A 17,362-nucleotide genomic window follows, 5' to 3' on the forward strand; every position below is an offset into this window, starting at 1 on the left:
AATAGATATTTGCCTATTAAAGTTGCCATAAAGAGAGACAGACTGACTCTAAAGTCCAACCTTCTTCTAAACCTAATACCACTAAAGTTTAAACCTCAACAAACAGGACTGTTATGACTGAGTTGTTCTAACGTTGGAAGACAACGTTCCTAACAAAGAGCACATTCATATGCAGCCTATGCAATGCTCCCTTTAATAGAGAGTCAGATAATTCTAGATAATATGATTCTTGATTACATAAGGCCTTGATTCATTTTGAATGCTGGATAAGAGAGAACAGGAAAATAAAACAAGCTTTTTTTCGGATTGTGAGGATATTGCATGAAGCAAAGGTTAGTAAAATAGGGCTGGGCTCCCAAACAGATCAATAAGAGGGAACATGAAACACGCTGAGAGAGAAGTGACAGCAGCTGAGCCATAGTGTGGACCTGGGACGCTGGACAAAGTTCAGGGTAGGGAGTTAAAAAGACAGACTTCTGTCACACCTGTATATACACATACACATACACACAAACACACACGATATTATACTGGTGCTTGGAGGGAATAATTTTGAAGGTTTGACCAAAACAAGAGTCATGTAAAAGGTGAGTTTGTGTCTCTTTTTAAACTGCTTAGATTTTACAGGTTAATAAAAATATATATATAATTTTTTAAAATTACAAACCAGCAAACCAAAACATGATTTTTGTATATGGCAACTGAATTGCAATGGTAATAAAGGAGAAAGAGAAGTAAAATGAAAGATTATGCCCAATTAATAAGTAATACATTTTTATGTAGTTTTGAGCAAACACATTACAATACAATTTTCTCCCACAAAATGCTGCTTTTTTCCACATTAATAGTGATCACGAAAAATGTAAATAACAATAATAAATACAGTTATTACATGACCTCTTTTCACTAAATTGTTTTAAAGATTTGAAGATGCATATGTGATAAATGTGACAAAAGTGAGCCTGAAAATTAAAATGTTTTGCACTGTGCATTTAAAACTTTTGAATCTACCCAAAATAATGAGCACCAATTCCCTAGCAAGGTAAATATACAAGGTTCTTGTATGCATTTATGTGATAATAGTGAATAATTGATAGAGCTATAAATAAGGAAGATAAACTATCATGAGGTCAAAAGTCTAAATATATACTATATGACTGAAAGCATTTGGACATCCAACCATTATGCTCATGTGAGCATTTTTGACATCCTATTCCTGATACGGTTGAAGATTTGATTTTCTGGCTTTGATTTTCTGGCTTAACCACACTTTTTAAAGTGTGATTTTGGGGATTTGTGTTCATTCACCCTCAAGCGCAACAGTGATTTCAGGCAATGGTGTTGGGGAAGAAATCCTGGGGTGCAGTCAGTGTCCCAGTTCATCCCAAAAATGTGTTCAGTGGGAGTGAAGTCAAAGCTCTGTGTGGGCCACTTGAGTGCTTTCACTTTAAACTTGGCAAAACATGTCTCCAGTGACAAGGACATTGTCATGCTTAAATAGGTTTGGACCTCTTAGATTCCAGCAATGAGAAATTGCTTCAGCATATAAAGAAATCAAAGGCAATTCTCACAGCTCAATGGTTCTTGGCTTGATTCCTGAGCTGTGGGTTTTTTGTGTTGTTTTGCTGTTTCCTCTAAGTTTTCCAGTTTCATTAAACAGTTTAAAAACATGCAGAAAAGGTAGATTAGGTGGGTTTGCAAAATTTTCTGTAGGTTTGAATGACTAGGATAATGTGTTCCTCTTAATGAATAAATAAATGAATGAATACATGGCAGGTTTTACATTGTATTGATACCTAGTTGTTGTTTTTTTAGGAAATTAAATTGAAATGTTTTATCATCTAAAAATCATTATCACACTGCTGTTGTTTAAAATCTTAACATTTTATTTTAAATAAATGGGCATCACATGCAATAACAAAAACGCTCATAGTTTAAGCAATAATAATTAGATTAGTCTATTAAAAATACATTATGTGGAATATCGCAAAATACATCTCAGACATCCCAATAAAGACAGCCAGATCACAGACTGAAAAAGGTAAGGGCACGTTACACTGTCAGTGTTCTTTCTCTTTATCTGTTGGTTCAATATACTGTGGTGTCTCAGGCACACACTGAATCAGAACATATCTATTTGTTATCTGGAGTAAAGCAATGTACACAAGCAATGCACTTTCTAGCTTAAACTAATACTAAACATTGTTTACATTAACTGATAACCTACTCTCAGTGACTGGGGACAATGCCTCAGAATAACACAACAGGTAACTAGAGGTCAATATAAATATAAATAAATATAGAATACACACACACACGCTTAGATAGGCTTCACAGGAAAGCTTTTATGTTTCTGTTCACTCTTTGTATAATGGGAATTAAACCATATTTAAATTAACAAGCCTTTTCTCTTTTACCCCAGATGCAATTCAAGTCAAGCTAACTACAGCTAAATCATCCTGCAACTGGAATAAACATGGCAACCAGCAAAACTAACAGTAAGGTGGTGCATCGTGCTAATGGACAGGAATCTCATAGTAATTCTTCTTCCACAGAGAACCGACCTGTCAGACAGGGTGGGTTTGAATCCATCACGTCTTTCAATTCCATAAAAACATAAAATATAAATTATTTTAAAATATACTAAAATATTTTTATGGTGAGTGATTTAAAGTGCATTGAATAGCCAGTGAGCAGAAAGCTGTTTATGTTTGCAGATGCCAAAAATACTGAGGATATGCTGCAGTGGACAATGCATGTAGAGGTAAAAGAAGTTGTTGGAGTTATGGAATGCCAACTATTATACAATTCTGGGCAAATATTTTGCTAATTTATCTATTGTAAATTTCCCATTAGGGTGAATAAAGTATCTATCTATCTATCTATCTATCTATCTATCTATCTATCTATCTATCTATCCATCCATCCATCCATCCATCCATCCATCCATCCATCCATCCATCCATCCATCCATCCATCCATCCATCCATCTATCTATCTATCTATCTATCTATCTATCTATCTATCTATCTATCTATCTATCTATCTATCTATCTATCTATCTATCCATCAATCTATCTATCTATCTATCTATCTATCTATCTATCTATCTATCTATCTATCTATCTATCTATCTATCTATCTATCTATCTATCTATCTATCTATCTATCTATCTATTTATTCATATTTGCAAATTATTGTTCATACAATTAGCAATTCATTGTTGTTAAGTTCAGTGTTGATGATCTTCAAACAGGTGATTAGATGAGTAGTTGAACAATTTCATTAAATCCAGACGTGTGTTCTCTCCAAACTGTTCAATGCAGCAAAAGTAAATGAGCAAATGGTCCACAACAGGTCTCAAGTCTCAAGTCTGCATGTGTTTAATTAATACTAATTTTCTGTCAATGATTTGTTGTTAAGAGCATTTAAAGCTTAATATTTTGTGGTTTTGGGCTTTGCCCATTTCCCCAGGAGTGTACAACATTACAGGTCATGCTGCCTCTTATCTGCTTTAAAAGCAATCTCTCTTTGTAACACATGCTGATAAAACACTCTTCCTTCAACAGCGGATAAAAACTGAGGTCATCAAGCATGCAAAAGCTCAGATAAGTGAAATGTTGGACAAAGTGCTTACAGACTCATTGCAATCATTATCCCAAAGCACACATTCCAATGCAGTGGAGAATGCTCAACAGACTGATGGAAATGCTAGGAGGTAAAATAGTCAAATATCACTATATTTTCCAGTTCTTTGCAGTAATATACACTCCAGTCTTGCAATCTTTATGATTTCAGACATAGAATACAGGATGGAAAGGTGTTTGTGGCCAGACAGTCCATGCTTGAGTAAGGATGAAGAGAAGATTTTATTGTCTGTAATGAAGTTTATATTTATATGTAAGTGTTCTACAGGCTTTTTCCTTTTTCTCTAGTGAGCTGTTTGAGATCAGTCACATCCAGACCATTTATCACATGTTCATTGCTGCTCTATTGCTCTTCATCATCAGCACATTAGCAGTGGATTTCATTGACCAGGGCAGGTGTGTTTGCCATTTCTATTCTACACCTCTCTGGTCCAAAAACTGAGTCATAACAGATGAACCAACTATGCCACATACTGTTCTTGACATGTTTTTTTGTTTTCCTTATTTCAGGCTGGTTCTAGAATTCGACTTATTCTTTTATGCCTTTGGTCAGCTGGGAACTGTCATTTGGGCCTGGTTTATCATGTTCATTTACACTCTTCTTGGACCATACCATATTCTTAACCAGTGGAGTGAACTGTACAGTCAATACCAGTGGAAGATGTTAGTTTCAGTAGCAACAGCTGTGGGGCTGTTGGGAGCTCAGCTGAGTGTTCTGGGGTATTTTCCTGTGTATGTCGTCCTGCACTACCAGTTCCCCCCAGCATCACGCTTCATCATCATCCTTGAACAGGTATTGTGAGAATATTTTACAAAAATATAGGAAATTATAATAGTGTACCAAGCACCATAAAATAGTCACAATTGAAATGCTCAGAGACATGAGTCTAATAATTATACATTGACATTCTTAGTTTAATTGTGTGTATACCCGATTTACTGTTAATAACACAGTTGGACATTGTCCATTTTACTTCACCACATGTAACACAAGCACTTACAATAAATGTAACCAAAGTGTTGGACAAAGAAAACTGTACAATACAGCTTATGCAAATAATGCAATTTCATCTATGGCTGATCTAATCAGCAAAGAAGGGGCCAAAGGCCAGAACAAGAGCATATTGTAAAGAAAATCAAGTAGATTACAATAGGGTTTGTAAATATGAACAGACAGAGATATAGAGAAACTGCTGTAAAGAAACCAACCTTAAACTAGAGAGAATTGATAATAAAGTATGTCATCATGCAGTGAAAAGCAAAGATAACTGAGATAAGCAATGAGTAATGAGATAAGTATAAGATAATGCTTCAATCACAGCAGCACTTAGGAGGTCTTTAAACGTTCTTCATTTTGACAGGAATTATTATTTCACTGCTAGGATAAACCTATAGATTATCAGATATGCTGTAATGTATATATTTCCCTCTGAAACTATTGTTCAACTTCAATAATTAAACGTCAGTAGAAATTGGTTATGACATGATTATTCCACTGTCCTGGAGTTTCAGATCATGAGCAGGTCCCTTCTTTTTTCACACTTTGGCTTTCCATGCTGCTTTCAAAACTTTTGTGTTTCATCTCTTATTTGTCATTTGTATTTTGTAGTCTTCAGTGATGTGTTCATGGGCCTGAACAAAAACTAGATATTTAGAGCTATTAATTGTTAAACAATCAATCTAACAGGTCACACTTGGCCAACAAGAAACACATCAGTCACTTTTTTCCAATATTTTGAACAGCTTAATAATGGCTGGGTTCAAACAAAGGACATCAATTTCTATTATGCATTAAAAAAAAATATTGCAATCCCAATGTCTTATTTGTTTTTGTCCATTTTGTCTAATTATGGAGTGATACCAAGTTGGTATCATATTCAACACAGTTTATTTTTATGGAACTTGAGCTAATTATCCAATTCATGCCAGATACGATTCCTGATGAAAAGCTACTCCTTTATGCGGGAGACGGTGGTGGCAGTCCTTAGAGACAAATCAAAAAAAGGTAATTGTACTTTGAGGGTTTACAGAATATGTGCTTTAGATGTTTTAGTGTTTTGTGAGTTCTGCAGAACTAATTTGGATTACATTGTTTAAATAGACAGTATGGCACAATGGGTCACTTGCTCATGTATTCATAGGATTCTTCCCAAAAACCTCCACATCTACTTAGTTCAATTGTTTACTTTGAATTACTTTAAAAAGTGTATATGTGTTCATGGTGCCCAGCACTGACATCCTATACAAAGAGACCCTGACTAGCGGTTACTGAAGATAAATCCAATTTTGAACGTATACGTTACCAATATAATATTTCAGAACAATTAAAAATATATAAGTTTTAAAATTACTGCCTGGTGATTAAACTGTGATGATTTTTAGGTATTTTTCATTTTGTATGTGTGTTCCAGGTGAAGCTGCCAGATTTCCGACTCTTTCCAGTTATCTATATTTCCTGTTTTGCCCCACTCTTATCTACAGGGAGTCATACCCTCGGTAAATAACCTTCATTTTGTAATCACTAGAACAAACTTGTTCTCAAAGACAACTAATGGTGTATATTATATCAAAAACAAAAGAATTGTGTTTAACATTGGGATTATTTATTCTCAGAAATCCTTATATTAGATGGAACTATGTGAGGAGGAACTTTGCAATGGTAACCGAGTTTCAGATGTTAATCATATTACTCCTATGATATTAATGTTGTAATCTATTCAAACTTCTGATATTTTATAATATTTATGATCCTTGTGAAATATTCATACTGCTGTAGATTTTGGGAAGTCTGTTCTACCTCTACTTTATCCTGGTCCGTCTGGTTATTCCTGTGTATATGAATGAGAGCAATCAGCCTTTCAGTCGACGCACTTTGGTTCTGGCTGTGTTTCACTCAACTTTACCAGGTACCTAGGACAGATTCACACACACACACACACACACACACACACACACACACACACACACACACACACACACACACACACACACAAACCATCCTCAAACATTTACACAATATGCTGAATTATAACCTAGAGTTGAACTTGCTTGTTGGTTGCATAAGTATTCAATTATCTGGGTTAATACTGGGTAGAACCACCATTGTTTGCAGTAACAGCTGCAAGTCTTCTGGGATATGTCTCTATCAGTTTAGCTTATCTTGATATCTTCATACATTTGCCCATCCTTCTTGACAAAATTGCCCAAGGTATGTCAGTGTCAGGCTGCAGACGCGGAAGCCGATATAGTCCGATCATTGTCCTTTTATTTCAACAACCGTACAACACAAAAACACTCATAAGCTGTTGAAAACAACAAACAAAGACATCCGCTCGATACGCGTTGTCCGCTATGAGTTCGAATGTCCTAAGCATAATCCATAAAGCCTTCGGCAATGAGTAATCCAAGTCGGAAGTGGAATTCGCATATACAGCCGGCGGTCGAGCAGCCACGCGATTGTCCAGCTTGACAATATAACGACCGACAGCCTGTGACTCAAGAACGTGAGTTTATGTAGTCTGATCTTTCATGAGCCACAGCTGTCGGTAATCTTGGGAAGCAGCGTGACTGCTATCGAGGGGGGCGTGGCAGGGTGGATCTCTGACAGCTACAGACGGGGGCGTGGCAGGGTGTATCCCTGACAGCTACAGAGGGGGGCGTGGCAGGGTGAATCCCTGACAGTACCCCCCCCTCCAGGGGCGACACCTGACGCCCCAAAATCCACCTATGCCAGGCGGGCCAGGGCACTCCGAGGAAGGCCTCCTTAGACGCCTGGGAGCAACGGAGGCCTGGTGAGCATCCTCTGCGGAGAGCCGGCATGGAACAACACCTTGCAGGAGGATCCGGAACGGAGCCACGCCCTCGGTGCTGACGGGAGGCTGAGTAAAGCCCCTGGCGGGGATTGAAGCCGGAGCGATCTCCATGGCGGGGAACCGGAACTGGACGCCAACCATGACAATGACCGGGGAGTGGAGGACGTCCCGGGCGGAGACCAGGAACGTCGTACCACCCTCTGAGGGACCTGGAGGACCGACGTCGCCGTCAGAGGGACCTGGAGGACCGACGTCGCCGTCAGAGGGACCTGGAGGACCGACGTCGCCGTCAGAGGGACCTGGAGGACCGACGTCGCCGTCAGAGGGACCTGGAGGACCGACGTCGCCGTCAGAGGGACCTGGAGGACCGACGTCGTCCTGAAGAGGACCGACGTCATCCTGAAGAGGACCTGGGGGCGAGACGTCGCCCTGCGTGGAGCCTGGATGCGATCCTTCGCCCTGCGTGGAGCCTGGATGCGATCCTTCGCCCTGCGTGGAGCCTGGATGCGATCGGTCGCCCTGAAGAGGACCCGGGGGCGAGACGTCGCCTTCTGTGGAGCCCGGGGGCGAGACGTCGCCTTCTGTGGAGCCCGGGGGCGAGACGTCGCCTTCTGTGGAGCCCGGGGGCGAGACGTCGCCTTCTGTGGAGCCCGGGGGCGAGACGTCGCCTTCTGTGGAGCGCTGGAGACGAGCCGTCGCCTTCTGCGGGCGCTGGAGACGAGCCGTCGCCTTCTGCGGGCGCTGGAGACGAGCCGTCGCCTTCTGCGGGCGCTGGAGACGAGCCGTCGCCTTCTGCGGGCGCTGGAGACGAGCCGTCGCCGTCGGTGGAACCCGGGGGCAGCGGTTCAACTTCCCTTTCGCAGTCCTGGAGCCGGGGTGAGTGCACAGGGAAACCCCTGGGCGTAGGGGCGCTCCTTGGGACCCTTAGGAGCAGATCGGAGCCTACTAAGCAGCCTGGAAATGAGGTGAAGCCTGCCTGGAGATCCACGAGCGGAGAAGGGCTCGCCTGGAGGTCCACGACATCAGTGGAGCTCTCTTTGGGACACTGAAGCGGAGACGAGCTCGTGGGGTCGCTCGGAGGCGGAGACAAGCTCTCGGGAGGAGCCTGGAGCGGAGACGAGCTCTCGGGAGGAGCCTGGAGCGGAGTCGTGCCCTCTTGAGGGACCTGGAGCTGGGCGGAGCGCTCTGGAGGGACCTGGAGCTGGGCGGAGCTCTCTGGAGGTACCTGGAGCTGGGCGAAGCTCTCTGGAGGGACCTGGAGCTGGGCGGAGCTCTCTGGAGGGACCTGGAGCTGGGCGGAGCTCTCTGGAGGGACCTGGAGCTGGGCGGAGCTCTCTGGAGGGACCTGGAGCTGGGCGGAGCTCTCTGGAGGGACCTGGAGCTGGGTGGAGCTCTCTTGGGGGTCCTGGGGCAGAGCCGAGCTTTCCGTGGGCGAGATGTCGCCTTGGAAGGGGCTCTGGGATGTGGCGTCGTCTGGAGAGGGACTCAGAGGAGTCACCTCGCCTTCTGTGACCGGAGGTGTCGGCGCGGCGCTCTCGTGACGACTCTGTGGCGGGAAAGCATGCTCCTGGAGGCTCTCGTGACGACTCTGTGGCGGCGCGGCGCTCTCGTGACGACTCTGTGGCGGGAAAGCATGCTCCTGGAGGCTCTCGTGACGACTCTGTGGCGGCGCGGCGCTCTCGTGACGACTCTGTGGCGGCGCGGCGCTCTCGTGACGACTCTGTGGCGTCGCGGCGCTCTCGTGACGACTGTGTGGCGGCGCGGCGCTCTTGTGACGACTCTGTGGCGGCGCGGCGCTCTCGTGACGACTCTGTGGCGGCGCGGCGCTCTCGTGACGACTCTGTGGCGGGAAAGCACGCTCCTGGAGACACTGTGGCGGCGTGGCACGCCCACGGGAACCTCGGAACAGAGCGGCACGCCTGTAGAAGCTCTGTGACGGCATGGTGTGCTCGCCGACGCTCGGAGATGGTGTGGTGCGTCCACGAGAACCCCGGAACACAGCAGCACGCTGGTAGAGACCCTGAGATGAAGCAGCCCTCTCATCAAAACATTGGGGCTGAGCTGCAGGCTCATGGGAGATCCGGCACGGAGCCGCGTGCTCTTGAGAACCTTGGAATGGAGCACCTTCTTCCTCAAGGGGACTGTAGTGGAGATCCACCACCTCTATCCCCAACTTCCCCAGAAGCAGCCCGCTGAATTCGGCGAGTGAGCCGAATTTGCCCCCTTTGGCGCTCCATAGTGAGCTGGCTTTGGCAAGAACTTCTCCAGACAGGAGGGAAATACAGAGGGCAATCTTGGCTCGTTCGGAAGGAAACCGGGAAATGTTAACAGCCACATACTCGCCGATGCCTTGCAGAAATCCGCCCAATTCGTCTTTTTTCCCCGAGTAACGAGCCGGTAATCCCCTCGCGCTCTCTGAGGGGCGTGGCGCAGCCGCGCTCTCATGATCCGGCTTCTGTGGATCTGAACCGCGAGAAGCGGCACTGAGCTTCCGGAGGAAATCCGAAGCCGGGTTCAGCTGCCGATCCGTTGCGGTCGGAATCGCGGAATGGCGAATCCGCGTTCGGTATAGGTCGGTCGTTCTGTCAGGCTGCAGACGCGGAAGCCGATATAGTCCGATCATTGTCCTTTTATTTCAACAACCGTACAACACAAAAACACTCATAAGCCGTTGAAAACAACAAACAAAGACATCCGCTCGATACGCGTTGTCCGCTATGAGTTCGAATGTCCTAAGCATAATCCATAAAGCCTTCGGCAATGAGTAATCCAAGTCGGAAGTGGAATTCGCATATACAGCCGGCGGTCGAGCAGCCACGCGATTGTCCAGCTTGACAATATAACGACCGACAGCCTGTGACTCAAGAACGTGAGTTTATGTAGTCTGATCTTTCATGAGCCACAGCTGTCGGTAATCTTGGGAAGCAGCGTGACTGCTATCGAGGGGGGCGTGGCAGGGTGGATCTCTGACAGCTACAGACGGGGGCGTGGCAGGGTGAATCCCTGACAGCTACAGAGGGGGGCGTGGCAGGGTGAATCCCTGACAGTCAGAGGTTACAGCAACAGAAATAAATACTTATGAACTTACAAATTACGTTAAATAAATTTTGCATGCTGTCAGAGATGGCAAAAGTACACACATCCAAGTTTTAAAAGACTCTGGTAAAAGTTAAAGTACTGACTAAAATTTTTTACTCAAGTTAAATAAAAAACCTTCCTTTCGGCTTCTCCCATTAGGGGTTGCCACATGTTCGATTTGGCACGTTTTTACGCTGGATGTCCTTCCTAACGCAACCCTCCCCATTTATCCGGGCTTGAGACCGGCACTAAGAGTGCACTGTCTTGTGCTACCCTAATGGCTGGAATTTTTTACCCAAGTTAAAGTAAAGAAAACTGGGCTCCGACATGTACTTAAGTAAAAAAGCGATTATTACTACTACTTGTTTTAGTGTCACACTGGTAACTGGACCACACATCATATTAACATATTAATACAAATAAATAAAAAATTTCGTTATCTAATAAATGTATCCAGGCTGAACATCCACCATATAGAACACGAGCAGAGAAAGATGATGATGATCAGTTGATCAGGAATGTTTCCGTTCTCAGTCATGTTTAGATTGCTGACTCCCCCTGTCTCATCCATGTCAGCCCCATATTTCTTGTTGCCTTCTACCTTACACATTGTTAGCTTTGAAAGCTAGCGTACATCTGTAGTGTGTGAGAGCCAGGAAAGTTACACCAGAGATAGATTAAAAAAGCCGCACAATGACAAGAAATAGGTTGATGAAAAATGGCGAGCAATGAAAAGAAAAAATATTGATATTTCACCAAATAGATTACAACTAAAGTAATTAACCTGGTTTAAAAATGTAAGAAGGAGAAAGTACAGATATTTGTGTGAAAATATGTACGGTATTTTTCGGACTATAAGCCGCTACTTTTTCCCCACATTTTGAACCCAACAACAACAAAGCGGCTAATTTATGGATTTTTCCTGGGTTTTTCCGGGTTTTACAAACTTCAAGCCAAAAAACTGAGCGACATAACATTAGACCAATGAAATCTCCGAACGGAAACAAAAAAACGCACCTCACATGTTCTGGGAGAAAAAACTTCCACCGGTGGCGCACGACGATGCCAAAAGATAAACTCCTCAGAGAAATACAGTACAGGTACCTTGACCTATGAGTTTAATTCGTTCCATGGACGAGCTCGTATCTCAATTTGCTCGCACATCAAATCAGTTTTTCATATTGAAAATACTTAAAATCGCATTATCCGTTCCAACCCTCAAAATGACACCCTGTTTTTACGTTTCATGTAAATGTAAATAGTTGTCAGAAAAAATAAATAGTTAAGTACTGATACCAGAAAAACCTGAAAAAGTATTTGTACTTCATTACTTCCCATCTCTGCAAACTATACAGATTCCACTGCTATATGATTGAGCAAAACTATAGGAAGTGACAGTAAATAACACTTTATATTATACATTTACATTTTATACATTTCTTGATTTTTTTCCCAGGCTTGTACTGTAGCTTCTTTCAGTCATTATTTGTTTTGTCAGTTCTCTCTTGTCTCCTCTTTAGCAGGTGAAAAGCATACACAATGGTATTAAGATCTGGTGATTGACTTGGCAAGCCTAAAAACTTCCACTTCCCACAAATGAAGTCTTTTGTTCTTTTGACAGTGTGTTTTGGTTTATTGTGTTGGTGCATGATGAAATTCATTCCAATTGGGTGCTGTTAAATGGCAGATAGAATATTTCTGCAGACTAAATTCAGTCTGCTTCTACCATCATAAGTTACATCATCAATAAAGAATAATAAGCCTGTTCCAGAAGTAGCCATGCAAGCTCAAACCATGACAATATCTTGACTGTGCTTGACCGTATTTTTTTGGATCATGAGCAGATTCTTTCTTTCTCCACACTTTGGCCTTTCTATCACATTGGTAGAGGTTAATCTTACTATCATAACTTTTAATTCAATTAAATTCATTTTTATTTATATAGCACTTTTAACAATGGACATTGTCTCAAAGCAGCTTTACACAGATAATGTGCTAAGAAAGAATGAATAAGATGTTCTTTAAAACAGTATAAGTTTTTCCCTAATGAGCAAGCCAGTGGTGACTGTAGCAAGGAAAATCTCCCTGAGATGGCATAAGAAAGAAACCCTGAGAAGGACCAGATTAAAGAGGGAATCAATCCTCATCTGGTATCACCGAATGTCTATTTATTACATCTTAATGATGTTGAGGTGTGTAGTGATGGTGACATTAAATACAACTCTGCATTTCTTTTTTAATTCCCATCCTACCATCTAAATCTTACATCTGATGATCTTTGCATTTTGTGGTATAACCTTTATATTTAGACTCTTGAGGTCTAAACTCTTTGAATAGTGGATTATGATCCCTTCACCCCTGTCCTGACTGGGTTTTTCTTTGCAACTCTCAATTTTTTTCTAGCAATTAATGTTGTTGTCCTTGGTCAATCTGTTCAGTGGATGTTTAATATTAAAATCCCAAATGTCTTCACTAAGTGAAAAAAAACCAAAAACACAATAAAAACACCTTGCTGTTCCAATACTTTTGGAGGGGACTATATCTGTGCAATTTGCTTTTAATTTGAGGTAACAATGAAATATTAAATGTAGCTTAACTTTATGATGATAAATAATACTAAATAATTTGCATTAAAAAATGCTTTCTTCTAAACAGTTCATAATATTTACAGAAAGAAGTGCTATAAAGAGCTGGACATATTCCAAAACTGAAATACAGAAATTACCCTGGGTAACTAATGTCATATTTATTGCTATATAATAGTCAATAAATTGCATAGTTACCCCATATATGACAATATACATTATTTATGGTCAGTAAAAGCACACTCCAACACACATACGTGCACACATGGAAGCAGGTAGAGATAGACAATTCAAACTCTTCAGACTGTTGCACAAGATATTGAGCAAAATAGGTACAAAATATACATCTTTGTGTATGTGTTTCTGAAAGCTTGTCCAAAGTTCTATAACACAGTTTCATAAACTAACAGAGCCTATAACAAAAAAATCTAAAATACTTATTTCTGTATATTGTTTAATGCAAGTTTATGCTTATTCATATTGATTTTTTAAAGTACATGTATGTGCTTGTTTATCTCTGTCAGGTATGCTGATGCTCCTACTAGGCTTTTTTGCTTTTCTGCACTGTTGGCTCAATGCCTTTGCTGAGATGCTTCGCTTTGCTGATCGGATGTTTTACAAAGTGAGAAATCTCATCCACCAAAAAACTTTATTATGTATGGCAGATATATATATGTATGTGTCTGAATTCCGAGAAGATTCAAAAAAAAAAACATAGAACCTTAAGGTTTCAAGGTTTTAACCAGCAGCTTTAAAAAAAAGAATACATAAATATGCATTATAAATTAAATATAATGCATAAATAAACAACATGCACTTAACATAAATATATATTTTTTGTTCTATTCACCTTTTTTTTTTTTTTGCCTTTGCTATTTTCTTTCAATTATGGCATCAGGTAAGGAGTCAGTGTAACAAATGCATCAGTAAATGCATTTAAATAGATATCTAAAACCTTGCCAGTGAAGTGTATGCTGTAAAGTGGGTTTCATAGAATAAGAATACACAGTAGTAAAGAATTTCATCATGTGGTTGGTGTTGAAGCTGCAACACATTATTATTATAATTATTATTATTGTTATTAAAAAGTATTATATTAGTATAAAAAAAATAAAAATACAAAAAAATATCTATCTATCTATATATATATATATATATATATATATATATATATATATATATATATATATATATATATATATATATATATAATGAAAACATTAAATACAATATCTCATCTCTTTCTTATGATTAGGACTGGTGGAACTCCACCTCCTTCGCTAATTATTACCGCACCTGGAACATTGTGGTGCATGACTGGCTCTATTATTATGCCTACCGGGATTTCCTCTGGGTAAGATATATCCTCATTTTACCTATAATTATCTCAACATACATAGTGTCTGTCCAAGACTCTAACTGAAACACTAAATTCTGCTAATCTCGATCATCCCTTTCTCTCATCTTCTTCTCAGTTATCAGGCCATCGTCTCCGTTCACTAGCCACCCTGTCTGTGTTTGCAGTTTCAGCTTTTGTTCATGAATATGCTTTTACAATGGGCTTTGGCTTTTTTTACCCTGTGATGTTTTGTCTTTTCGCAATTATTGGAGGTAAGAAAGAACAACACAAAGTACCTTGCTGATATGCATGCTTCTTCCTGGGATGATATTACATTTTTTTTTGTAAAAGAGATTAAAACATGTTTTGTGGAAATCCTGCTTTAAATACATTTATTTGTGCTTTAAATGCATGTTTATTATGTACAGTATCTCAAAAAAGTTAGTACACCCCTCACATTTCAGCAACGATTTTATTATAGCTTCTCAAGGAACAATACTCTAGAAATGAAACTTTTAGAGTAGTCAGTGTGCAGCTTGTATCGCAGTACAGTTTTACTGTCTTTTAAAAATAACTCAGCATGCAGCCATTATTGTCTATGTAACTGGTAACAAAAGTTAGTTCACCCTAAGTGATAACAGCTGTACATCATGAAACCTTTTTTTATCATGTTCATGTTTTTGTCTGTTTGACAGGACCCTACAAATTTCTGTATCTTGCAGCTCAAATTTAGTTATTTAAGATCAATTCTCTCATACTGACCACTGTATGTTTAACATGTCACCTCATGGCAAAGAACTCTCTGAAAATTTGAGAATTAGAACTGTTGCTCTCTGCAAAGAAGGCCTAGTCTTTCAGTGCTGCCAGCATTTCTTTAGAGGGTGCAGAAGCAGAAGTTCCACTTGTCAATGCTCAGACCATATGCCTCACACTGCAACAAGTCGGTTCGTCCCAGAATAAAGCATCTTTTGAAGTTGGCTCACAAGAAAGCTCGCAAACAGTTTGCGAAAGACAACTTGTCCAAGAGCATAAATTACTGGAACCATGTCCTGTGGTCTTATGGTACTAAGATAAACTTTTTTGGGTCAGATGGTTCCTACAGTCAAGCATAGTATTTTTAGGTTCATGTTCTGGGGCTGCATGAGAGCTGCTGGCACTGTGGAGCTGTGGTTCATTGAGGGAAACATGGATTTCAATATGCGCTGTGACATTCTGAAGCAGAACATGATCCCCTCCCTTCAGAAAATGGACTAAACGGCATGAAAACGACCCCAAATGCACCCCCAAGATGACAACTGCCTTGCTGAAGGTGAAGCTGATGGAGTAGCCAAGTATGTCTTCAAACATGAACCTTATTGAGCACCTGTGAGGCATCCTCAAATGGAAGGTAGAGAAGTGTCATGTGTCTAACATCCAGCAGCTCTGTGATGTCTTTATGGAGTGGAAGAGGATCCCCGGAACATCCTGTGCAGCGCTGGTGAATTTAATGCCCAGGAGGATTAAGGCAGTGCTAGAAAACAATGGTGCTCACACAAAATATTGATACTTTGGACACAGTTTTGACATGTTCAGTTAACGTTTTGGCACTTTCACTTTTGTTGGCAGCTATTGAGATAATAATAGCTAATAATTTATATATATATATATATATATATATATATATATATATAGTGTATTGAGAAGATATACTAAAATGGTTGCTGAAATGTACTTAAATGTTTTGTGAGATACTATATTGTAAGAAATACAAACACATTTCTATTATCACAGTATTGTTCAACTTCACCCTCAACGACAAGCGCAAGGGTCCTGTGTGGAACATTATTATGTGGACATGTCTGTTCATTGGCCAAGGTGTGCAGGTGTGCCTATACTGCCTGGAATGGTATGCTCAGATTCACTGTCCACGTTCTGGGGTAAGAGATATAAAACCATTACATGACTTACTTTACTATTCACAAAGAATAGCATACATTGGATCATATTAACATGGTTCATAGCTCTTGTAATAAATGTTGTGAAACTTAAAAATTTTCAGTCAATAGGAGGAGACTCTCTAAAATGTATAGTAGCAACAGTACTGCTATGGCCACCTGATGGTGCTGGAGGAGCAAATTAAATCTGAAAAGCTTTTATACAGTACTAATGTCTCATTCATTCTCTCTGTGTGTGTGTGTGTGTGTGTGTGTGTGTGTGTGTGTGTGTGTGTGTGTGTGCGCGTGCGCGTGCGCTTATTTCCTACATACAGACTGGGTTCTGGGAGTTGGTGACACCAAAATCCTGGACATGTAATTATAAGGGATAACATCTAATGCAGTCTAATGCTGATACAGTCTCATGCCACAGTGTTGTCTCATATGATGACTGCAACAAATCTAGGCTTAATAAAAGGCAATATCATCATCATCATCATCATCATCATCATCATCATCATCATCATCATCATCATTAGTATTGTGGACACTAACCCATCAAACTCATATCTGGGCCGTTTCTAAACTGTTGCATAAATCACAAATATTATTTACTCTTATGCATGTATTTCTTTTCGACTGTATATTATTGTGCTGTGTAGCTCTTGTTCATATAATTAAATGGTCAGCACAGATTTTATAAAACCTGCTTTTATTTACTGACATTGAAATGATTACTGCTCATATAAAAAAGTGCTAATGTATTTGTTCTGTTCTCTGAAACAACACCTATAGTAAACTTATTAGTTTTCACATTTTTTTTATTTATACTTTACCCAGTAAAATTCCATATCTCGTGTCGAAAAATTTCAGTACTGGTTCAGTCTTTGCTCCACATTTGATTCCATTGCTCCTCCATTGATTTATCTAGTAATTGGATATATGACATGCAGATAACATGCCACACAGAAAAGCAAAACCTGCATT

At 40.7% G+C, this 17,362-nt stretch overlaps 1 protein-coding gene across 3 annotated transcripts; it reads left to right on the top strand.

Moving 5' to 3' along the window:
• The first annotated feature begins 310 nt into the window (after window positions 1-310).
• soat2 (sterol O-acyltransferase 2) lies at window positions 311-17,070 on the top strand. 3 transcript variants are annotated; one of them, XM_083530243.1, is made up of 16 exons: window positions 311-452; window positions 2,423-2,566; window positions 2,702-2,764; window positions 3,571-3,719; window positions 3,800-3,850; window positions 3,937-4,044; window positions 4,159-4,441; window positions 5,578-5,653; window positions 6,060-6,144; window positions 6,262-6,307; window positions 6,425-6,554; window positions 13,648-13,745; window positions 14,379-14,477; window positions 14,599-14,734; window positions 16,233-16,378; window positions 16,711-17,070. In XM_083530243.1, the coding sequence occupies exons 2-16, from the start codon at window positions 2,477-2,479 to the stop codon at window positions 16,765-16,767; spliced, it is 1,617 nt and encodes a 538-aa protein (XP_083386369.1). In that variant the 5' UTR covers window positions 311-452; window positions 2,423-2,476; the 3' UTR covers window positions 16,768-17,070. The 3 variants fall into 3 exon arrangements, with proteins under 3 accessions (XP_083386369.1, XP_083386370.1, XP_083386368.1); XM_083530244.1 differs by having other exon boundaries at window positions 443-587; window positions 2,423-2,576; window positions 2,718-2,764; XM_083530242.1 differs by having other exon boundaries at window positions 443-587.
• The last annotated feature ends 292 nt before the right edge of the window (window positions 17,071-17,362 follow it).

This window comes from Silurus aristotelis, assembly GCF_946808225.1.
Source record: "Silurus aristotelis genome assembly, chromosome: 2".
NCBI classification, from domain to species: Eukaryota; Metazoa; Chordata; class Actinopteri; order Siluriformes; family Siluridae; genus Silurus; species Silurus aristotelis.